Source organism: Protomyctophum bolini (genome assembly GCF_963924005.1).
Source record: "Protomyctophum bolini genome assembly, chromosome: 20".
Taxonomy (NCBI): Eukaryota; Metazoa; Chordata; class Actinopteri; order Myctophiformes; family Myctophidae; genus Protomyctophum; species Protomyctophum bolini.
In genome coordinates, this window is record NC_137881.1 from 661,110 (window position 1) to 686,512 (window position 25,403).

The 25,403-nt window shown below is 44.4% G+C and overlaps 1 protein-coding gene across 1 annotated transcript in view; it reads right to left on the minus strand.

The window, feature by feature from the left end:
• Positions 1-333: 333 nt before the first annotated feature.
• Positions 334-25,403, minus strand: part of LOC308334996 (transmembrane protein 198-like) — a 35,910-nt gene continuing 10,840 nt past the window's right edge. Inside the window, exons 2-6 of the mRNA XM_080791921.1 lie at positions 20,448-20,697; positions 16,459-16,790; positions 14,726-14,972; positions 9,763-9,914; positions 334-4,753 (exon numbers count right to left, since the gene is read on the minus strand). Coding sequence (XP_080648047.1) covers positions 4,604-4,753; positions 9,763-9,914; positions 14,726-14,972; positions 16,459-16,790; positions 20,448-20,613 — 1,047 coding nt within the window. The 5' untranslated portion in view covers positions 20,614-20,697 and the 3' untranslated portion in view covers positions 334-4,603. The remainder of the gene's footprint in view (positions 4,754-9,762; positions 9,915-14,725; positions 14,973-16,458; positions 16,791-20,447; positions 20,698-25,403) is intronic.

Below are 25,403 nucleotides of genomic sequence, written 5' to 3' on the forward strand. Positions count from 1 at the left end.
AATTTTTCATCATTTTTGATGATTTGATAATAATAAAAAAAACGATGGGTTATAGGCCATTTTCCGGAATTTTCCTCAATTCCTCCGCAAGACTCCAAGATTTTTCCGCAATTTCGCAATTTTTAACCCATCGTTTTTTTTGAAAAAATTAAAACCTGATGAAGGCCGTTCGTTCACGGCCGAAACGTTGTGTCTTATTTATGGTGTATTAAATAAAAAGCAAACACCTTGGAGTAATATTCCTGATGAAAGGTTCCTGTTGAAAAGACAGAGGAACTGTGAAAATATACAAACTTTCTACTTGTATAATTAATTTTCCTTTAATGATGTTGCCTCTGTCTGTGGTTCAAACTTCATTAAAAACAAGACCATTTATTTCTTATGTGAAATACCTTCATGATGCGCGTGCACGCACGCACGCGCACACATACACACGTTTTTTCTTTACATTAGTGTAAACATAATTCCTATATATTCTTCCTCTCATTCATTGGCACAGTGGTTATTGTAGCATGCATCAAACATGCTGCAATCTTATTTAATCTTAATCTTAAAAACGTATTTTAAAAGAATAAAAAAGTTATTTCAACCAATGATGCATGAAGAGCAGATGATACGGACAGCGGACTGTCAGTAAATGGTCAGAACATTGTAACATCTTTTACAATGAAAACAAGTTAGTGTCAAACAGTGACTCTTGTTGTTAAGTAACAAAAGGGAAGAATTAGCATTTAGTCCAAACATTTAAAATAATCTTAGCAAGGCTAAACATTTAAAATAATCTCAGCCCTGGTCCAGTGCTTACAGCGAGTCCAAGCACTGGACCAGGGCTAAAATAATCTTAGCAAGGCATAACATTTAAAGGAATCTTAGCAAGGCCAACCATTTAAAAGAATCTTAGCAAGGTCAACCATTTAAAATAATCTTAGCAAGGTCAACCATTTAAAAGAATCTTAGCAAGGCATAACATTTAAAAGAATCTTAGCAAGGTCAACCATTTAAAAGAATCTTAGCAAGGTCAACCATTTAAAAGAATCTTAGCAAGGTCAACCATTTAAAAGAATCTTAGCAAGGCATAACATTTAAAAGAATCTTAGCAAGGTCAACCATTTAAAAGAATCTTGGGGAAAACTTGTATTTCCAGAAGGAAAAGTAGCGTAAAGCCTGAAGTGTTGGAATGTCTGTGGGTTTCTCCCTGTACTGTTCCATTGAGAGGTTAGGAGGACACCAAGTGGTTGAACCGAGGTACTGCCTGATGCTCATACGAGCAGTTTACAGCTTTTAGAATCCCAGGCAGGACAAGATGAACATAATTTACGGATTACAGCTTTAATTCAGTCCACTAAAAACTACCATGAAAAATAACAACTACCTTTTTTATTTCACCGACGAAAACCAGGTAAAATCTAAATTACAACTAAACTATGGTGACAAAAACTAAAGACTAACATTTAATTGGCAATTTCGTAAAAGAAAAAAACATTAAAAAAAAAACAACAAGTCAAGAAGGGACTAAGTGGAGAAGAGATCCATAAGAACAAAAAAATAAAAAAAGACAAGTCATTTTATGCTTGGGTGTGCTCCGAAAATAGCAGATCTACAAGTCTGTGCGTGTAGTAGATACTAGATTGCCTAATGTTGGTAGCCGGTTTGCAAATCAGGCATTCCTTGCGGCGCCCTCAAGGCCTACCAAAATGCGTTGGTAAATCTATAGTTGATTTGGTCGACTAAGACTTTCTGATATTTTAGTCCAATAAAACTAGACTTCAGATGACAAAAATATGGCTGAGACTAAATTACATGTTATTCAAAAGACTATACGAAAAAATCACATCTAAAAGTTGAAAAATGAACGATGTGTTGAAGTCCAGTTGGTTCCAGATGCCACAGATCCAGGGTTTCTGCACAGCAGGGGTGGCAACCTTCACAAACCAGGGAGAGAGAGGACTTTTGGTAAACTATTTAAAAAAAAAAGTAAAAACGTAGCCAAATAAATCAAGTCCTTCACATTTGTATGTAAATTATATCCTGCACATAATTCTACATTCATTCAAAACTCTGAGCTCTGGAAGTCTGGGAGATAGTCAAGTCTAATGGTCATTTTAACAATGTGAGTGAGACAAAATTTTTAACAATGTGAGACAACATTTTTAACCCATTTTGTGCGGGAACCCCTTTTGGTGTTTTAAACATTATGTTATAATTTAGCTATTGAAAAATAGCAGATCTACAAGCGAGCTTGTAGGTCTGTTATTTTTGAAAAACCGTAAAAATGTGGCGCAAATCTTAAAATCTTAAAATTGCCTTCCCTAGCTAACCCTTTTCACTGTCTTTTAATGTTCTTTAGCTTTTAGTGTTATTTTTCCTTTTTCTATTAAAGTTGTTTTTAATTTGTTGTTACCTCTGTAAAGCCCCCCCATGTAAAGCGTCTTTGGGTACTCAGAAAAGCGCTATATAAGTTTGAGATATTATTATTATTATTATTAATCTTTGAATATATATTCTTTCAAAGTGAATGTTTTAAACTCAGGTCTAAATGGGTTAAACGGAAGGGAAAAGGCTATATTCGTGGACAATCAAAATATGTTGGAATCTTTTGATGTGGCGTCATTAAAATGAATGTTGACAAATTAATTGACACACTGCCTATCTAGAAAATATAATCATGGCACTTTGTAGGTTGTAGGTTGTAGATTGCACACCCCTGCTGTACAGGGAGGTAAAGTGGTGTGAGTGAGTGTCCCTCCAGCTGAGGTGAGGCTGAGCGTTGCACGGAGCCAAGCGCTAGAGGTCTCTGTAACCATAGACAGATAAACGGCTCTGAGGCCCGTGTCACCATTGAAGGCGCGTGTCACCTTTGAGGCTCTGAGGCGCGTGTCACCATTGAAAAATAGCAGACCTACAAGCTCACAGCGTGCCACCGAGTGGCGTGCTACGAGCTTGTAGGTCTATGTTTCTACGACTGACATAGAAACATAGCTTTTTCAGAAAACTGTCAGGATGTAGAAGACATTTTTTTAATCTGATCTCAGGTCAGAATGGGTTAATGTTTTCATTAGTAATCTAATCCCCCCTGGCTCTGATGTTGTATTGTTGTATCAATAACTGTTGTTTGTGTTGGTCTTGTTTTGTATTGTAATGTATTGTCATGTGACTGTTATAAAGATTTGTTAAACACAAAAAAAAAGCCTTCAGCGCTGCACTTCCGCTTGACTTCCTGCCTTCATTCAAGGAAGCTTTGAGAAGGAACGAAGTGGTCACGTGACTGGGCTGCGCCATGACACTTTCATGGACGCTACCCGGAAGTTTGGCAGAATGCATTGGAGTCAATGAGAGCTCAGTGACCAGCTCTATTTATATATAAAATACATTGGAGTCAATGAGAGCTCAGTGACCAGCTCTATTTATATATAAAATACATTGGAGTCAATGAGAGCTCAGTGACCAGCTCTATTTATATATAAAATACATTGGAGTCAATGAGAGCTCAGTGACCAGCTCTATTTATATATAAAATACACTGGTGTCAATGAGAGCTCAGTGACCAGCTCATGAACAAACTGAATGACTGAGACCTTTTGGAAAGTAATCACTTCTGGAAAATAACAGAAGACATGTAACACATTGTCTGCTGTGTTGCTTTTCGATGTGTACAGTGTACACTGTGTCATTTTTATAGAGGTATCTATCTAAGAGCAAAAAGTAAGTTTCTGAACGTGCCAAGTATCGCGAGACTCCCCACCGTTTCCTGTCTGGCAGCCAAATCTCGCGATACTTCGGAGCCAGAAACGATACCTGCTGCCGTTTAGATCCTCAGATAAAATGATATACTGTGCACATCGAAAAGTAAGTGATTAGAAAACAACCTGTGATATGTCTTCTGTTATATTCCTGAACCGATTATACGACAAAGGTGTCAATTGTTCATAAATAATGCTATGAGCTGGTCCAGCCGGCTCCATTTGTATTCATTGCACTTCCGGTGTGAGTTTGGCTCCCATGACAGTGTCCATGAAAGCGCAGCCCAGTCACGTGACCACTTCTCTTCATTCTCATTGGGAGACACGTCGCTTCAGTGAACCGCAGCGGCCAGTGAGGCGCCTATTCTTTTCAACATCCGTGTCTGTAACGCGCTAGAGCTCCTCTGGTGCACACGGCCAGGCGTCTGGCCAGGCGAGGGCTCCTGACTTGACCACTTTAGTCAAAGAATCACAACTTCTTTGCTACTCGTTCACCGAAACGAAGGCTGTTTTAGTGTTGTTGAAACTATACGTCTGTTCTCCAGGCTGGGAAGCCTCACGCCAGCCCCAGCTTCTCTGTATAATACACTTCAGGGGGTGTATTTAGGGGGTTTAGGGGCAGAAAATAAAACCTGTCCGTCAGATACATTTTATTTAGAGCGCCCGAACCTCTACAGAGCTCTAAATGAAACGTCGTATTTTATTTCCTGAGCTCTGCGCAGCGTGAGGAGGGTCTCTACAGCGTGAGGAGGGTCTCTACTCTCTAAGGACGAGTACCGCCCCCCCCCCCCCCCCCCCCAGGTCTTGTTTTATCCGAGTCTCTCCGTCGTCACGTCGGAAACGTTTTCCTGGAGCCGTTGTCCTCAGACCCTGATGACGGGCGTGGTGGCGGTGAGCGGCACCGTGGAGCCCGTCTCGTAGTCGAAGTCGATCATGGCGTGGTTGGCACAGCTGGCGCCGCCGAGGCTGCTGCCCGTGCCAGTCTGTCTGTCCCGAAGACTCTGCAGGTAGCTCTGTGGAAAGGGTTAAAAAATAAATGCTCCCGTCATACAGTCTGGAGCAACGGAAGCTCTGATCACAAGTAAAATATACCGTCGTACAGTCTGGAGCAACGGAAGCTCTGATCACAAGTAAAATATACCGTCGTACAGTCTGGAGCAACGGAAGCTCTGATCACAAGTAAAATATACCGTCGTACAGTCTGGAGCAACGGAAGCTCTGATCACGAGTAAAATATAAATGCTTCCGTCGTACAGTCTGGAGCAACGGAAGCTCTGATCATGAGTAAAATATAAAGCGGAAGTGAAGCCACCTCTCGACTTCCGTTTCGTCTTTACAGTGGCGCAAATTTATCCTCACATAAATATAAATCATCTAAGCATATATAGCTGTTAAGTTAATGTTGTTCCCTGCTTACTACTTCTAGTGAGTGTATGTGTTACGTATGTGATGCACTGTGACCTTAAGGGAAGACCGGGGTATACAAACCGGATGTTGTTATACTGCGAGTCAGTTGTTGTGTTGGGGTCTGGCGTCGTGCCGACAATAAAGTTGTGTTGCAAAACTCCAGTTGTTTTATTCGAGTAACATTGGTAGCAGAGATGGCTGGAAACTATAAAGTCCCACCAGGCTTCGACGAAGGGAAGCCATATGAAACGTGGAAGAATGAAATCGAAATCTGGAGCAGAGTCACGGAACTTGCAAAAAAGAAACAAGCCGTTGCGGTGGTTTTGTCGCTATCTGGATGCGCAAGAGAAACGGCGATGGAAATACCTTGACTTGAATAAAGATGACGGTATGATCACGTTGATTGCAAAGCTTGACAATTTGTTTCTTAAAGAAGAGAAGGATCAAGTTTATGAAGCTTACTCGAGCTTTGATCGGGTAACGAGAGACGGCAGCGTGTCCATGGCGGACTACATCATTGATTTTGAGCAACGTTATTCTCGTATGCGAAAATACAAAATGGAACTTCCCGACGCAGTGTTGGCTTTCAAACTATTGGATACTGCATGTTTGGACATGAAAGACCGGCAGTTGGCTCTCACAGCATGTACAGATCTAACGTTTGCGTCTATGAAGTCAGCATTGAAGAGGATATTCGGAGGGAAAACGTCAGCAGCTCCCAGCATGGGAATCAATCAAGATACTGAGTTTATAACGACGGCGGAGCAGAGACGACATAATGGCAAGTTTTGGTCTGAAAGGGATCAACAGAAGACGACAATGCTTGGCACAAATCCCTTGGACAGGTACGGCCGTAGATCAAAGTGTGCCGTCTGTCAATCAACCTTTCATTGGGCCAAAGACTGTCCACATAAAAGTGAGTACGTCAAGCTAACAGAGGAAGCTGAAAGTAATTCAGCTGCAGTAGAGGAGTGCAATATTACTCTGTTCACTAAAGAGCCCGACAATGGAGAGCAAATATCACCCACAGCAGCAGAAATCTTCATAACAGAATGTTTTGGTTCAGCAATAATAGACACTGCTTGCACACGCACAGTGTGTGGGCAGGGCTGGCTAGATGGCTACATGTCTAAACTGAGCCAGAACGAGTTGAGAGATATAAAAATAAATGGAAAGCTCAGTCGTAGACCATTTAAGTTTGGAGATGGAAAAGTGGTGTATTCCACTAGAAGTTTGAAAATTCCGGCAAGAATTGGACAAACCAAGTGTCAAATTGAAACTGAAGTAGTTCCGGCTGATGTTCCACTGCTTTTAAGCAAAGCCTCAATGAAAAGAGCAGGGACAGTACTGGACATGGAACATGACAGGGCGGTGATGTTCAACAATCCTGTAAAACTTGACTTCACAAGCTCTGGTCATTATTGTGTGAACATAATGGATAACAAAAGTGAGAACATTAAAAAGGAAGAACAGGTCTTGGCGGCAAGACACATCACTGCCTTGCATGCAGCAAGAAGGGCTTTTACAGAAGAGTGTTCAGACAGAATACGGAGAGCCCTGCGCAAACAAACACGCAACACTGATGAAAAATATGACAGTGGAGATCGTGTATATTACAAGAGAGTGGATTGTCCAGAGTGGAAAGGCCCAGGAGTTGTCATCGGACAGGACGGGGCAGTGATTTTTGTCAGACATGGAGGAACATGTGTTCAAGTGCATCGGCTCAGATTGAGGAAAGTGAACACAGAAAATGTGGATAAATGGGTTACAAAAGCTCATTCTGAAAATGACACAAATGTGGAGCAAGGACAGGACATGGCTGACAGTGACCTAGAGGTCATACAGGGACTGAGACAAATGGAACCGCTATCAGAGCCATCGCAAATGGCAGATGGAATACAAAATGAGACAGAACACACAGCTGACAATACAGATACACATGTTACAGAGCAGAGAACAGGTGTCAGTCAGAGTACAGGTGTGAGTCTGAAAACAGGACAAATTGTGAAATACAAAGACAGAGGTGTTCTATACACAGCTATGGTTTTGGGACGTGCAGGAAAAGCTATGGACAAATACGAAGACTGGTATAATTTTCTTTATATTGAACCCACTAATGTTGCAGGCACCACAGATGCAGCTGACATGTCGAAAGTTGATCATTTTGAGGTGGTAACAAATGATTTGCCAAATGTATGTGATGATGGATTAACTGATGTACCTTTAACAAATGTCACAAATGTATGTGAGGATGTGTTTGTAACAAAGGATGTGTCATTTGACTTTGCAAAACATGTTGAGTTAAAGAGCTGGAAAGATAACAATGTGTTTGAGGAAGTTAAAAATGAGGGGCAAAAATGTGTTTCTACTAGGTGGGTGTGTACTCTTAAAGAGTCACTCACTGGACCAGTACCAAAAGCACGCCTCGTGGCTAGAGGTTTTGAGGAGTTACAAGTGTCTAATTTGCAAAAGGACTCCCCCACATACAGAGTCCCTCCGACTGCTTGTGGCAGTGATTTGTCAAAGACAGTGGACACCTCATTCAATGGACATAAAGTCTGCGTTTTTGCAGGGAATGACACTGTCGCGTGATGTTTACATCAGGCCTCCTCCTGAGGCTGAAAGTGAAGGCACATTATGGAAGCTGAAAAAGTGTGTCTATGGACTGGCGGATGCTTCTCTCTATTGGTACAACAGAGTGAAGGAAATAGTGCTGGCAACAGGAGGAAACATTTCCAAAGTTGATCCAGCCATTTTCTACTGGCTAGATAAGGACTGTGCTGTGTCTGGAGTTCTAGCCTGCCATGTGGATGACTTCATATGGGGAGGCACACAAAGCTTCTCCAAAACAGTGATACCACAGCTCAAATCTGCATTCTAAATCGGACGTGAGGAACATGAAAACTTCTGTTATGGGAATAGACTCTTGTCACTGTGAACAGAAAAGTACAATTACACCAGGAGAACTACATACAACATTTGCAGCCCATACAGCCTTCACGGGCTGTGGAACAGGACTGGCCTCTCTCTGAGAAAGAGAGATGGACTCAGGTCAAAAAATACCTTACGAAAAAAAGGGGCTTCACCTCTTCAGTTACTGAAGGCCCTTAGTGAAGGACAGTGGCAACTTACTGACATTACTTAGGGTTGTGACTTTGAAGGGACTTTTTCTTTAAACAACTTTTGAAAGGACATTGAACAAAAAAGGAAAAGAAAAAAAACAAACTTTGAAGCTGCATGTTTCTGTATTTGTTTTGAATTTATTGCAATGCATTTTCTTTAAGAGACAGTGAGTTTGTTAAGTTAATGTTGTTCCCTGCTTACTACTTCTAGTGAGTGTATGTGTTATGTGATGCACTGTGACCTTAAGGGAAGACCGGGGTATACAAACCGGATGTTGTTATACTGCGAGTCAGTTGTTGTGTTGGGGTCTGGTGTCGTGCCGACAATAAAGTGGTGTTGCAAAACTACAGTTGTTTTATTCGAGTAACAATAGCTTGCTGCTTAGCAGAAATGTAAATTAAAAAAAACTATTTTTAAAATATATTTTTGTGAACGGAAATGACAAACAGGTCACTGGGATTTTGGGAGGTGTGGAGTCAGAGTTGTAACTCCGGAGGTAAAGTGATTTTGGGAGGTGTGGAGTCAGAGTTGTAACTCCGGAGGTAAAGTGATTTTGGGAGGTGTGGAGTCAGAGTTGTAACTCCGGAGGTAAAGTGATTTTGAGAGGTGTGGAGTCAGAGTTGTAACTCCGGAGGTAAAGTGATTTTGGGAGGTGTAGAGTCAGAGTTGTAACAGCTCCAAGTCACGATACAAATACTTTATTTTAAATAGATAGATAGAATACTTTATTGGCAGTTTAAGAAAATGACAGAAAATGACATCATTTTAAAAAACGCCAAATGGACTTAGACACAAAGAAGCCTTCGCTTGTTTCCATTGTGGTCCACGAAGATAACCAACAAGCCTTCTTCAGGGTACGGATAGGGTCGAAACGTTGATTATCTTAACCCATTCTGACCTGAGATCAGATTCTATAAATGGTCTTCTACATCCTGAGAGCTTTCTGAAAAAATGTTTCTATGTCAGTCGTTCTTCGATTTCTCAAAAATAGCAGACCTACAAGCTCGTAGCGCGCCACTCTGCTATTTTTCCAATAGCTAAAGCATAGCATAATGCTAACACAAAAAGGGGTTCCCTCTCAAAATGGGTTAACTATACATTAACTATTGCATCGTGATTATACGAGCTGTGAGACGTCTCTTCTTTTTTCTGTTCTAGTTAGGGTGCGTTCGGAAACGTGGCACCGGGAAAACGCACTCGCCTGTTAAGTTTGCATTGCACAGTGCGCTCAGTCCCAACGCACCCTACATGTCATGTGGTCAGCACCCTCCCTGCTATTGGTGCTCCTACCTCCTACCTCCCTGCTATTGGTTAGTTTCTTCTGATACACTCTTAAGGAGTGATTGCAAACAAACAGCGGCTGACACACTAACGGCTGTCTGACCGCCCTGTGTGGGGGGGGGGGGGGGGGGGGGGGTGCTATAACAGGCTCATGTGAAAGATTTGGACACACACACACACACACACACACACACACACACACTAGACTGACCGGCGCCAGGAGGTCTCCCGCGTATCGTTTGACCGGCGTGGGTTTGCGTCGGTACGTTCCTTCCTGTCCGTCACTTCCGGTCTGTCTCTTCTTGGCGTCCTTCTCTCTGATCCTCATCAGCTGAACTCTCTTCTGCCTCCTGTTGATCACCACTGGAAGTACAGGCATGTTTAGAAATAATGATTAGTCATTTATTATGGTCATAACATGAATAATTAGTCATTTATTATGGTCATAACATGAATAATTAGTCATTTATTATGGTCATAACATGAATAATTAGTCATTTATTATGGTCATAACATGAATAAGCTGAAGACCAACAAACGTTGCTCTAAGACTGTAAGACAATGGTCCCCTGAGGCTGCCTTGATTTAACTGACTGGTCTGTTTTTCAAGATGCATGCAATGACCTGGTTGAGTATACTGACACAGTTACCTCCTACATAAAGTTATCTCTGTCTCTCTGTATTCCATCCAAGACTGTTACTGTTTTTAGCAATAACAAACCTTGGTTCAGTAAAGAGGTCAAAACCCTCTGCTCAAAGAAAAACGAAGCCTTTAAGAGTGGCAACAAAGAGGCTTTTAAATTAGCCAGATATGAGTTTGAACATGCTGTGAAAAACAAGCTAAAGCCAAATATAATGACAGTCTGCAGGCCAAGCTACGTGCCAATGACCCCCTCCTCCCTGAGGATGACCCCTCCTCCCTGAGGATGACCCCTCCTCCCTGAGGATGACCCCTCCTCCCTGAGGATGACCCCTCCTCCCTGATGATGACCCCCTCCTCCCTGAGGATGACCCCCTCCTCCCTGATAGATTGAACCAGATGATGACCCCCTCCTCCCTGATAGATTGAACCAGATGATGACCCCCTCCTCCCTGATAGATTGAACCAGATGATGACCCCCTCCTCCCTGATAGATTGAACCAGATGATGACCCCCTCCTCCCTGATAGATTGAACCAGATGATGACCCCCTCCTCCCAGATGATGACGCCCTCCTCCCTGATAGATTGAACCAGATGATGACCCCCTCCTCCCTGATAGATTGAACCAGATGATGACCCCCTCCTCCCAGATGATGACGCCCTCCTCCCTGATAGATTGAACCAGATGATGACGCCCTCCTCCCTGATAGATTGAACCAGATGATGACCCCCTCCTCCCTGAGGATGACCCCTCCTCCCTGAGGATGACCCCTCCTCCCTGATGATGACCCCCTCCTCCCTGAGGATGACCCCCTCCTCCCTGATAGATTGAACCAGATGATGACCCCCTCCTCCCAGATGATGACGCCCTCCTCCCTGATAGATTGAACCAGATGATGACCCCCTCCTCCCTGATAGATTGAACCAGTTCTATAGTAGATTCGACATGCCCAGAGATGTCCATCCCAGTGAAGCAGAACAAACTACCCCCCCCTCCCTTTATAATTAGTGAGCAAGAGGCAAGAACCCTCCTCCTTAAACAAAACGGCAGGAAAGCAGCAGGCCCAGATCAGGTCTCTGCTTTTACTTTAAAGCACTGTGCCCACCAATTATCTCCCGTCTTTACTGGTATTTTTTAACTGGTCTCTTACACTATGCAAAGTCCCTGCTTGTTTTAAATCTGCTGTGGTTATACCCGTCCCTAAGAAGCCTATAATGCTGTCGGCATGAATGACTACAGGCCTGTCGCCTTGACCTCTGTCGTGATGAGAATATTTGAGCGCATTGTCTGTAATGGCCTGTCCAATGTTGAGATGGATAACTTCCAGTTGGCCTACACAAATTTAACACAACAATCCTACCCCCCATTACAAACACATCAGGTAATTTCTGCACTCAGAAGGAATAAGAACCTGGGAGACCTCCTTGTGCATTCCAAATTTTCCACTTTACCTCCCAAGCCTCCACAGCCACATACACTCCATTTCAAACGCCGCAAATTCATCAACAACCCCCATAGTCACACTTCCTCCCCCATCACGGATCCCCTGCCTCTGACCACCCCCAATATAGTCTACATCATCACCTGCACACAATGTCATAAACACTATATAGGAGAAACCGGACACACACTAGAAACACGCCTCAAACAACACCTATATCACATCAAACGAGCAGACATACACACAACCCTATACACACACTTTCAATCCCATCCTATCGCTAACCTCATCATTTCAGGTCTGGAATGTGGAGTCCGATGGACCAGTGGACAGCGGAAACTCATGGAGCACAGATGGATTAAAAAATTACAAACTGTAACACCCACTGGTCTTAATGAAAGAAGTTGAATTTTATCCCTTTCCTGTTCCCTTATCTGCAAAATAAATAAATGGTATCCAGGCCTTGCTGTGAACTTTTACTCTTTTATGGTTTTAGGTTGTTTTATTAAAGGTAGAGTAAGTGTTTCACTCAAAAAACCTTAGGTTTAGTTTTTGGCTGTGGGACCTAAGCCTTCGTCCAATCAGGATAGAGAGTCAAAAACGAAACCTAAGGTTTTTTGACCCCCAGGGGTTAACTGGGGACAGGGAGGAACTCCTTATATGGTCAGCACACTCTATAGTAGAGAGGATTATCACAACAAAACAACAAAATAAGTGATATTTGAATTAAGTGAAATCACTTACTCTACCTTTAATGTCTATTTTTATATCCATTTTACCATTGGGTTTTATAGGACAGTTTCAGACCATGGTTTAGGTATGCGGTCTAGCCTAACTTTGACTCAGGGGGGTGGACGCCTCTGCCTTGCATAGTCCCCAGTGAATAGGCATTTTGCCCTTCACTGGTAACCCTATTTTGGAATAGTTTTAAATAAATTAAGGTATGGTGGGCTGGGCTTTTTACAAAAAAGCCCCCCTTTTAAATACTACACACATACATACATACATACATATCTACATGCATACATTTCAGAAGTTTTAGCAGTTTTTAAGGACCCACTTTTAGGCCAGTGCACCAGAGCAAACTCTTTTTTTAAACCCTACCCATTTTAACCAAATACATACATACATACATACATACCCGGCTGCCGAAACCCTCATCCACGCATTCACCACATCCCGGATTGACTACTGCAACAGCATACTAAATGGCACCACCTCCAAAGTCCTCAACAAACTACAACACGTGCAAAACTCCGCTGCCCGCCTGCTCACCAGTACACGCTCCAGAGACCACATCACACCCGTCCTCCACGACCTACACTGGCTTCCCGTCAAACAAAGAATGCACTACAAAATCCTGCTCACCACCTACAAAGCTCTCAATAACCTGGCTCCCCCCCACCTCTTCGAACTTCTCGAACCATATGTCCCCCCCCCCCCCCCCCCGCTCGCAGCCAACCTCCTGAAGGTCCGCAAGGCCAAGTACCGCACCTGGGGGGACGGGCCGGGCCTTCTATGTTCCGGCCCCCAAACTCTGGAATGAACTCCCTAACCATCTCAGAGCTGCTCCCTCTCTCTCTCCTCTCCTTCAAAACCCACCTCTTCAGGATAGCTTTCCCTCCAGCTGAGGCCTCGTTTATCCTTTTATCTTTTTTTAACCCTGTGCTGTTGTTGTATCCGTTATGTTTTGCTTTATTTTTTTCTTATTAAAGTCTGTTCCTAGTGTTCCTATGTAAAGCGCTTTGGGTATTTAGAAAAGCGCTATATACATTTGAGCTATTATTATAATTATTTATACATACATACATACATACATACATACAGTACATGCATACATAAAAGTGAGTACTCCCCTCACATTTCTGCAATGTATTTGTAGGATGTATTTAATTATATCTCTTTATGTGACAACACTGAAGAAACGACACTTTGATACAATGTAAAGTAGTCTGTGTACAGCTTGGATATCAGTGTAGATTTTATTTTCCCCTAAAAAAAATAAAAAAATAACAGCCATTAATTCCAAACTGCTTTTTTTTGCAGAAATGCGAGGGGTGTACACTTTTGTGAATGTCTGTAGACCAGTCTGTAACCACCACTGTTACGTTCTTAGTTTATACATGATTCATGATAACTACTTTTTATATATGTGATGTATGACATGCTTTTGTTTTTGCTTAAGGTAAGTCGCTCTGGATCAAGAGCGTCTGATAAATGCCTAAATTGTAAACGCCTAGCCCACAGCAAGTATGCATGTCATATAGTGACCACAGGGTGGCAACATAGGACAGATTTTCAGTTGGGATTTGCATCCCTTCACTTTAATGATGAAACAAAATGCACTGGTAATTAATTAGTACCAGGTGACATAACAAGGTCCCCAGTTTGACATGCATTAGTCTACGGAGTACGGACCCCCGTTTAATGACATTTATATCTCTGGGACCCCCATTTATATTGTATAATCAATGTTAATTTAACTCAAGAGTGTACAAACTAACGGGTCCATTTGGTTCCACTCTATCAAACTATCATTTAGCTGGGGACCCCCTGGAACTCCCTCAGGGACCCCTGGGGGTCCCTGAGCCACACTTTAACACATTTAGAGCTAAGGACGATTCTACAAATGTCTTCTAAATCAGGATAGTTTTCTTTCTATGTGAGTGGTTCTCAAACTATTTTATGTCAAGGACCACCAGAATTGGCCGCCGACCCCCATCTGAAAATATGTTGTTGTTCCAGGGACCCCCCCCCCCCCCCCCACACGCACACCCAGAATCTATTCAAAGATCTGCGCCACATTTTCACGATTTAAAAAGAATAGCAGATCTACAAGCTCGTAGCGCTACGAGGAAGGAAGCCTTCAATACTGTCCGTGTGAGAGAAGCACAGCGCCCCCTAGAGGCTGACTTACCGTCCATAGAGAGAACCACAGCGCCCCCTAGAGGCTGACTTACCGTCCATAGAGAGAAGCAACAGCGCCCCCTAGAGGCTGACTTACCGTCCATAGAGAGAACCACAGCGCCCCCTAGAGGCTGACTTACCGTCCGTAGAGAGAAGCAACAGCGCCCCCTAGAGGCTGACTTACCGTCCGTGTGGGAGAAGCCCTCGTCGGTGAGCTTCCACTGGACCAGCGCCCCCATGAGGCTGAGCGCGGGCCAGATGCCCAGGATCACCCAGCTGTGCCAGCAGAGCGGGGGGGGGGCGGGCGCCAGCCGCAGACACTCGTACGCGTGGACGCCGAGCGCCAGCGTCTCCACGAAGTAGTCGGCGCACACCGTCATGATGGCGCCGCCGAACACCGCCGTCGACAGCACGGTGAAGAACTTCTGCCACTGTGGGAGGAGGAGGAGCCAAGGTTAGCCAATTAGAAACCACCGGGACGGAGGGAGGGAGGAGCCGAGGTTAGCCAATTAGAAACCCCCGGGAGGGGAAAGCGTCGCCATGTACAGCAACCTACCTGTTAGCTCAGGGTATATATAAATATAAGAATAATATATATATATATATATATAATAAATCAGTACATTTCAATAAGCTCACTCATTTCACCTCACAACCACCAGTAAACAAGAAATGCAAACGACACACAGAAATTCAGTTTGCCAAAGTTCTTGAGCTTAGTCCAGTTACCCTGGGTAAACATAGTACCTTTAGTCCAGTTACCCTGGGTAAACAAACATACCGCTAGTACCTTTAGTCCAGTTACCCTGGGTAAACATAGTACCTTTAGTCCAGTTACCCTGCAGGGTAAACATAGTACCTTTAGTCCAGTTACCCTGGGTAAACGTAGTACCTTTAGTCCAGTTACCCTGGGTAAACATAGTACCTTTAGTCCAGTTACCCTGGGTAAACATAGTACCTTTAGTCCAGTTACCCTGCAGGGTAAACATAGTACCTTTAGTCCAGTTACCCTGGGTAAACGTAGTACCTTTAGTCCAGTTACCCTGGGTAAACATAGTACCTTTAGTCCAGTTACCCTGGGTAAACATAGTACCTTTAGTCCAGTTACCCTGGGTAAACATATATATGGTCATGAAGTGTTCCTACTCCATATATGGTCATGAAGTGTTCCTACTCTATATATGGTCATGAAGTGTTCCTACTCTATATATGGTCATGAAGTGTTCCTACTCTATATATGGTCATGAAGTGTTCCTACTCTATATGGTCATGAAGTGTTCCTACTCCATATATGGTCATGAAGTGTTCCTACTCCATATATGGTCATGAAGTGTTCCTACTCTATATATGGTCATGAAGTGTTCCTACTCTATATATGGTCATGAAGTGTTCCTACTCTATATATGGTCATGAAGTGTTCCTACTCCATATATGGTCATGAAGTGTTCCTACTCTATATATGGTCATGAAGTGTTCCTACTCCATATATGGTCATGAAGTGTTCCTACTCTATATATGGTCATGAAGTGTTCCTACTCTATATATGGTCATGAAGTGTTCCTACTCTATATATGGTCATGAAGTGTTCCTACTCTATATATGGTCATGAAGTGTTCCTACTCTATATATGGTCATGAAGTGTTCCTACTCCATATATGGTCATGAAGTGTTCCTACTCTATATATAGGTCATGAAGTGCGGGTCATGACCAAAATAATAAGGTCGCGAATACAAGCGGGCCGAAATTAGTTTTATAATAACGACAGTAATATCAGTAGTAGTAGTACCGGTACAAACCTGCAGGGTGAGTTTTATAATAACAACAGTAATATCAGTAGTAGTAGTACCGGTACCAACCTGCAGGGTGAGCTTTATAATAACAACAGTAATATCAGTAGTAGTAGTACCGGTACCAACCTGCAGGGTGAGCACAGCGAACAGCATGCCCGCCCCCAGCAGCGTGCCCAGGGGCACCCACACCGAGGCGGGGGTGTAGTACTGCTGCAGGGCCAGCAGGGCGGCCAGGGCGAGGTGGAGGCCCAGCAGCAGGCCCGTCATGAACAGGCCCACGCTGCGCACCAGCATGGTGACCAGGCCACACAGCAGGCCGATGCCCAGGCCGATGCCCGCCGACGCCTCCACGCTCAGCTGGGTGTCCAGGACGCGCTCCTTGTGGCACAGCAGGAAGATGATGACCGAGCCGAAGATCAGACCCGAAAGGAACATCACCGCCTTGAAGCACCGGTACCCTGGTGAGAGAGAGGAGAGGAGAGGAGGGTTAACATGGAGTTTAATACATGTAGAGAGAGGAGAGGAGAGGAGGGTTAACATGGAGTTTAATACATGTAGAGAGAGGAGAGGAGAGGAGGGTTAACATGGAGTTTAATACATGTAGAGAGAGGAGAGGAGAGGAGGGTTAACATGGAGTTTAATACATGTAGAGAGAGGAGAGGAGAGGAGAGGAGGGTTAACATGGAGTTTAATTCATGTAGAGAGAGGAGAGGAGAGGAGGGTTAACATGGAGTTTAATACATGTAGAGAGAGGAGAGGAGAGGAGGGTTAACATGGAGTTTAATACATGTAGAGAGAGGAGAGGAGAGGAGGGTTAACATGGAGTTTAATTCATGTAGAGAGAGGAGAGGAGAGGAGGGTTAACATGGAGTTTAATACATGTAGAGAGAGGAGAGGAGAGGAGGGTTAACATGGAGTTTAATACATGTAGAGAGAGGAGAGGAGAGGAGGGTTAACATGGAGTTTAATACATGTAGAGAGAGGAGAGGAGAGGAGGGTTAACATGGAGTTTAATACATGTAGAGAGAGGAGAGGAGAGGAGGGTTAACATGGAGTTTAATACATGTAGAGAGAGGAGAGGAGAGGAGGGTTAACATGGAGTTTAATACATGTAGAGAGAGGAGAGGAGAGGTTAACATGGAGTTTAATACATGTAGAGAGAGGAGAGGAGGGTTAACATGGAGTTTAATACATGTAGAGAGAGGAGAGGAGAGGAGGGTTAACATGGAGTTTAATACATGTAGAGAGAGGAGAGGAGAGGAGGGTTAACATGGAGTTTAATACATGTAGAGAGAGGAGAGGAGAGGAGGGTTAACATGGAGTTTAATACATGTAGAGAGAGGAGAGGAGAGGAGGGTTAACATGGAGTTTAATACATGTAGAGAGAGGAGAGGAGAGGAGGGTTAACATGGAGTTTAATTCATGTAGAGAGAGGAGAGGAGAGGAGGGTTAACATGGAGTTTAATACATGTAGAGAGAGGAGAGGAGAGGAGGGTTAACATGGAGTTTAATACATGTAGAGAGAGGAGAGGAGAGGAGGGTTAACATGGAGTTTAATACATGTAGAGAGAGGAGAGGAGAGGAGGGTTAACATGGAGTTTAATACATGTAGAGAGAGGAGAGGAGAGGAGAGGAGGGTTAACATGGAGTTTAATTCATGTAGAGAGAGGAGAGGAGAGGAGGGTTAACATGGAGTTTAATACATGTAGAGAGAGGAGAGGAGAGGAGGGTTAACATGGAGTTTAATTCATGTAGAGAGAGGAGAGGAGAGGAGGGTTAACATGGAGTTTAATACATGTAGAGAGAGGAGAGGAGAGGAGGGTTAACATGGAGTTTAATACGTAGAGAGAGGAGAGGAGAGGAGGGTTAACATGGAGTTTAATACATGTAGAGAGAGGAGAGGAGATTATTATTAATGATCAATAATGAATTTATTAGTGAATTAACCTCGCACCCTCACACACCTCCGCCCCTTAGCGACACCTGCATCACAGGCCACCGTTCTCACCGTTACCCCACTGGCATGCTTCCTCTAGCTACCGCCGCAACACAACAAAATGTGCCCTATACAATTTGGCGCCGCTGACTGTGTGTGTGTGTGTGTTGCATCCTTTGTTCGTCTTCTCCTGCTAAACTACACGGTTTGCACACATCTCACCGTGCACAGCAGCGACAGCTAGCCTGTCCACACATCAACCACTACCTTGCATTCATATTCATGTCATATTTACAGTACTACGGCCTTCACAGTGACCGGGATATTTCTCTTTTTCACACCGCCCCCAGGCAGGCATCTGACCACACGGGGAAAACAACTCAGACGCATACTACAGCTATTCCCAGGGCTTGAAAGTGCGACTAGGTACTCGCATTTGCGACTAAAAATATCACCGTGCGAGTTGTAAAATTAGATTTGTAGCACAAGTGCGACTACAGGATTTGACCGTTCAATCGTGATAAAGACAAGTCTCTGTCCACAGCAAGTGCACATTCTATAGTCGTGGTTCTATACCTACATTTATATTTCTGAACGGCGGTGTCGTTCGCCAAAAAGAGCAGAGCTACAAGCTAACAACGTGTCGAGGCTCAATGCGGCGTTAATTTGAAGATCTGTCCCTTTGCTCCCACCGCCCCGCCCCTCCCTGTGTTGCTGCTCAGTTCTCTTCCCTGTCAGCACTCAGCAGCGGAGCGAACGCAGCAGGATAGCAGGGTAGCACAGAAAACAGACCCCGACACGTTGAATACTAAAGTTATTTAGAAAGTTTGTAATGTTAAAACATCACTTGATATAACTTTTAACCAAACGTGGGTGAAACAGTGTGCAGCCGCGCACGTAAAGAGTGCACATGCGCACGCACATTGATTGATATACCAAAACAACCCTTGCTTAGCACCTCGCTAAAAGCGTGTGCGCAGCGCAATACGAATGACCGACCTGGCTGGATATATTAGTCAGTGGCTAGCTCAGGTCCATAACTCTAAATGCAACGCTTCTGAACTGAAGCAGTCAAAGCCAAGGAGAATGTTACATTACTAATTCACCATCGAGTAGCCTCTGCACTGTCTAAATGTCACACTCACATGATAGAACAGAAAGATAAAAACGGATAGTCTGTCTGTCCATCCATTCATAAAATGAATTGACTATCTATCTATCTATCTATCTATCTATATACCAAACTAATAGTCTATCAGTATAAAAACAAATTGATTATATAGATTATATAAAAAATATGATATCCAGATGAATATCAATATTGTGATCATTTCTGAAAAGATATTGTGATATAATATTTTGTCATATTGCCTGCTCCTACCTCATATCACTGTATTAAAGAAAAATCACACCTGTGTGAAGTGAGGGGCACTCTTATCATCATACATCATGATTTAATTTACTTCATATTTAGCAGAATTTTGACCTAATTTCGTTATCGCTTGGACACCCAGCAACATATCCATATCCACTTTTGTGCCCAACACAACTTCCCAAGACCATCTGTAAACAATTCCCCACACTGAACATCATTTGCTGTTCATATATTCAGAACGGGTAAGGACTAGTCAGTATAACTAACCAAATGGACCCAACAAACAGGACTAATCTAATGGGATCATTATGCCGAGTGAATTACCTAATCTAGCCCTGAAGGCCTGAAGAACACAGTCATCTCAGAGGGAAATCATTTGCATGTGTGCGTGCGTTGCATGTGTGCGTGCGGAGTGTGCGTGCGTTGCATGCGTGCGTGCGGAGTGTGCGTGCGTGTGGAGTGTGCGTTGCGTGCGTGCGTGCGTGCGGAGTGTGATGTGATCCTGAGCTGTAAAACATGGAGAAAAGAATGAAACAACCTGATCATGTCTTTCATTTACTCTCTGAAGCTCCAAAAAGTGTTGTAATAAAACGATATGTCCTAAAACGTCAACATCACTGTTTCTTCTATAACAACATCCTACATTACAGACAGACAGACAGACAGAAAGGCAGGCAGGCAGACAGACAGACAGACAGGCAGGCAGGCAGACAGACAGACAGACAGACAGACAGACAGACAGACAGGGAGGCAGACAGACAGACAGACAGACAGACAGACAGACAGACAGACAGACAGACCTACCAAAGAAGCAGTAGATGATTCCAAACAGGCAGCACATGGAGCAGATGACGGCAGGGATGATCTCGTAGTTCCTCTGTATCTCCAGAGAGCAGAGGTCCAGCGGCTCCTCGGGGCCTCCCCCCACCACGCCGGGGCCCCCCGCTGGCCCCCCCTCAGAGGAGGCCATCCTGGACGGAGGTAGTCGTCAGAGGCTTGGTTTGGGTTTAGTGTCTGAGGTCCATCCTCATAGGGAGGGGGGTGGGGGGGGGGGCTGCAACACATAAGACACATAAAACAAGGTCAAGAAAAAGCCTCAAATCATCAACGCAGCGTTTTTTAAATGTACATTAAATCTTTCACAGACTTTCTCACATTGGTCTGTTATAGCGCCACCAGGAGGCCACAACCTGCTCTGCCCTGGTGGAGACCTGTCCTGTTATAGCGCCACCAGGAGGCCACAACCTGACCTGCCCGTTTAAACTGTGATGTTGTTGTGCAACATCGGCGGTGGCTCAGGGGTAGAGTGCCTGGATGGGAACCGCAAGGTTGCCAGTTCGAACCCGGGCTCCCCCAGAGTTACTGTCGAAGTGTCCTTGAGCAAGACTCTGAACCCCTAATTGCTCCCGATGTGCTAGTTGGTGCCTTGCATGGTTTCCGCTGCCATCGGTGTGTGAATGGGTGAATGTAATGCACAATCTATGTAAAGCGCCTTGGATAAAGGCGCTATATAAATGCACCATTTACCATTTACCATTTACCAACAGGGTTGGACCTCCAGAGAAAATAGCCGATCTACAAACTCACACAATGCTCCACAGATCTGATCTATTATTATATAGATCTATTATAGGGACACCCAAAAGCCAACTAAGTATGATGTCATGTTTTAAGATGTTTAGGAGGTTATGAGTCACTCACACAAACACACACACACACAGCCACACACACACACACACAGCCCCACACACACACACACACACACACACACACACACACACACACACACACACACACACACACACACACACACACACACACACACACTTTCAAGGGCTGCTGCTGGCCTCTCTCTCTCTCATACATCATGTACGCTGGCCTCTCTCTCTCTCTCTCTCTCTCTCATACATCATGTAGGCTGGCCTCTCTCTCTCTCTCTCTCTCATACATCATGTACGCTGGCCTCTCTCTCTCTCTCTCTCTCTCTCTCTCTCATACATCATGTACGCTGGCCTCTCTCTCTCTCTCTCTCTCATACATCATGTAGGCTGGCCTCTCTCTCTCTCTCTCATACTGGCTGGCAGGACTCCATCTGTTATGATGATGTCATTGAGATCTCATCTGTTATGTGATGATCTCATCACATTATGAGGTTTCCATGTTTGTCCTTTTTTATGACAATTAAGGAAAGACTTGATTGACACATAATTCAAACGTCCAAATCAATTCATCGATAAACCGGCAAAGCTTTTTGAAGGAAAGGTAGATTTCTGCTTAATTAATGACCAGCTTAATTAACCCATTTAAGGAGGGAACCCCTTTTGGTGTTAGCATTATGTTATGCTTTAGCTATTGAAAAATAGCAGATCTACAAGCTCGTAGAAAAATCGAAGAACGACTGACATAGAAACATAGCTTTTTTCAGAAAACTGTCAGGAAGTAGAAGAACATTTTTAGAATCTGATCTCGGGTCAGAATGGGTTAAACTCCAGGCGACTACAGTTGTACGAGTGATACGAATGAAAGCAAAATGTAAGGTTCTGCTGACCATCATTCATCGCTTCATACAAAACCTCAAGTATAATTAGACCCAATCTAAATTTAGCTGAAAACACAAGCGACCCAAAACCATAAACACTATAATCTTCATATCACTTTTCCTGCCAAGTCGAAACGAGGAGGCGCGTCGAGCCCTGGGACCGCCACACGCTACCCTGCACGACACGTATGTTGTGTTCAGGAGCCCTGGGACCGCCACACGCTACCCTGCACCACACGTATGTTGTGTTCAGGAGCCCTGGGACCGCCACACGCTACCCTGCACCACACGTATGTTGTGTTCAGGAGCCCTGGGACCGCCACACGCTACCCTGCACCACACGTATGTTGTGTTCAGGAGCCCTGGGACCGCCACACGCTACCCTGCACCACACGTATGTTGTGTTCAGGAGCCCTGGGACCGCCACACGCTACCCTGCACGACACGTATGTTGTGTTCAGGAGCCCTGGGACCGCTACACGCTACCCTGCACCACACGTATGTTGTGTTCAGGAGCCCTGGGACCGCCACACGCTACCCTGCACCACACGTATGTTGTGTTCAGGAGCACTGGGACCGCCACACGCTACCCTGCACCACACGTATGTTGTGTTCAGGAGCACTGGGAACATTACAGCTACACGTATGTTGTGTTCAGGAGCACTGGGACATTACAGCTACACGTATGTTGTGTTCAGGAGCCCTGGGACATTACAGCTACACATATGTTGTGTTCAGGAGCCCTGGGACATTACAGCTACACATATGTTGTGTTCAGGAGCCCTGGGACATTACAGCTACACGTATGTTGTGTTCAGGAGCCCTGGGACCACAGCACGTTGCCACGACAATTGAACTGAATTGAACTGAATTGCCTGGTGTTGATTGGCTGTGAAACACCTGGTGTTGATTGGCTGTGAAACACCTGGCAGTGATATGTGTGCTTAGTTGTGCCTCAGGTGTAGATCAGCTGATAGAGAGACTATATCTGAGAGAGAGAGAGAGAGGAGAGAGTTAATTGTTTAGCCCCAGGACTGTGTGCCCCTCTGACCCACTTGTTCTACTGTGTGTGCGTGCGTGTGTGTGTGTGTGTGCATATAGACATGTCCGTGCGTGCGTGTGCGTGTGTATAGAGACGTGTGCGTGCGTGTGTAGAGAGACGTGTGTGTGCGTGTGTAGAGAGACGTGTGCGTGCGTGTGTAGAGAGACGTGTGTGTGCGTGTGTAGAGAGACGTGTGTGTGCGTGTGTAGAGAGACGTGTGTGTGCGTGTGTAGAGAGACGTGTGTGTGCGTGTGTACCGACGCGACCTGTTTGGCTGTTGAGTAAAAGTGGGGAAAAGCGTTTCCATGAAGAGAGGAACGACTGTGACCCAGTTAACTATAGTCTCTCTCTCTCTGCACTAATAACTATGGTCTCTCTCTCTCTGCACTATTAAGATTCAAGATTCAATAATTTATTTGTATGTCAACAAGTTGATAGGAATTTGTCTTGGTTCATACTCAACATATACAGACAACCATAGATACACAAACAAGAAGGACAGGACAATACAAAAACAAAAACCAGCAGCATAGGAAATTTCATTCATTTTTTAAAAGTGCTATAATTATGCATATACTATGAGTTCAGATGTCTAATGGCTACGGCAGGGGTATTCAACTAGATTAGGTCGGGGGCCACAGCTGTAGAATGATTGTGTGTGGAGGGCCGCATAGCGTGCGTGCGAAGTGCGGATTTTTTTGGATTCTACTAATGCATTTTGTGTTCAAACACAAAGATGTATGTAGGCCAGGGGTCCTCAACTAAAAATGCTGAAGGTCCACAAATAATAAGTAATAATAAATAAGTTATTTGCGTGCGCAAATAAAATTGCGGGTCGCATGCCACATGGGCCCCATGGGGTGGGGCTGCCCCCCTCGCCCCCCACCCCTAGAAACAACTATGCCTGATTACTGTCATTATGATAATCTAGCACTTTATATATCGCACATCATACCTGTAACTTTCTCTCTTAAAAATTATTATTCCAAGGGCCACTAGGGGGCGCTCCGCGGGCCGCATTTGGCCCGCGGGCCGCCAGTTGAATAGCCCTGGGCTACGGGGTAAGTGCTATCCCTGAAGCGACATGTTGAGCTCTGGATACTTCTATATCTCCTGCCTGATGGGAGGAGATTGAAGAGGTGATGTGCAGGATGGGAGTTGTCTGCAATGATTTTATTTGCCTTCCTAATTATTCTGGTGGAATAGAGTGGGGAAAGTGTAGGGAGGCTGCATCCTATGTTTTTTGATGCGCGACGTACTACTCTTTCCAGCTTTGATTTGTCTTGAGAGGTTGTGTGACCAAACCAGACAAGCATGGAGAAGGAGAGAACACTTTCAATAGTGGCCCTGTAGAAGTGAGTCATGGCTGCTTGGCTGACTTTGAACTTCTTAAGCTGCCGCAGGAAATAGAGACGCTGGTGTGATTTGCTTATTATGAGACTGGTGTTAAGATCCCATGATAAGGACTCATGGATGGTGGTCCCTAGGAACCGGAAGGAGGAAACTCTTTCTACCTCTTCCCCACTGATGAAGGGGGGGGGGGGGGGGACTCGATATCTTTTTCCTAAAATCTATGAACATCTCTTTGGTTTTAGAGATGTTTAGAATCAAGTTGTAACTCTCACACCATCTCACCAGCTCCTCTACTGCTCTGCGGTAGTCGGTTTCAACCTCGTTGTTAATAAGACCTACTAAAGATGTGTCATCAGCAAACTTATACATCATAACTGTACTAAAGTGAGATTGACAGAAATGAGTGTATAATGAGTACAGAAGTGGAGAAAGGACGCACCCCTGGGGGGCCCAGTGTTTAGGAGCCTCGACAGCGAGACGAGGTCACCTATTTTGACCACCTGTTTCCTGTCACATAGAAAGTTAAAGATCCATTTACATAGATGTGATCTGACGCCTAGCTCCTGTAGGGTTGAAATCAGCATCCCAGGCACTATTGTATTAAATGCGGAGCTGAAATCAACATAAAGTACACGAGCATAGGTGGATCTGGATTCTAGATGTTGAGTAATAGTGTGCAGACAGAGGGACACTGCATCATCTACACTCCTATTTGCTCTGTAGGCTCTGGTGGGGATCTAGTGCTATGCTGGACAGGTGTTTACAGACCAGTCGCTCAAAGACTTTCATAATGACAGATGTTAGGGCAACAGGCCTATAGTCATTA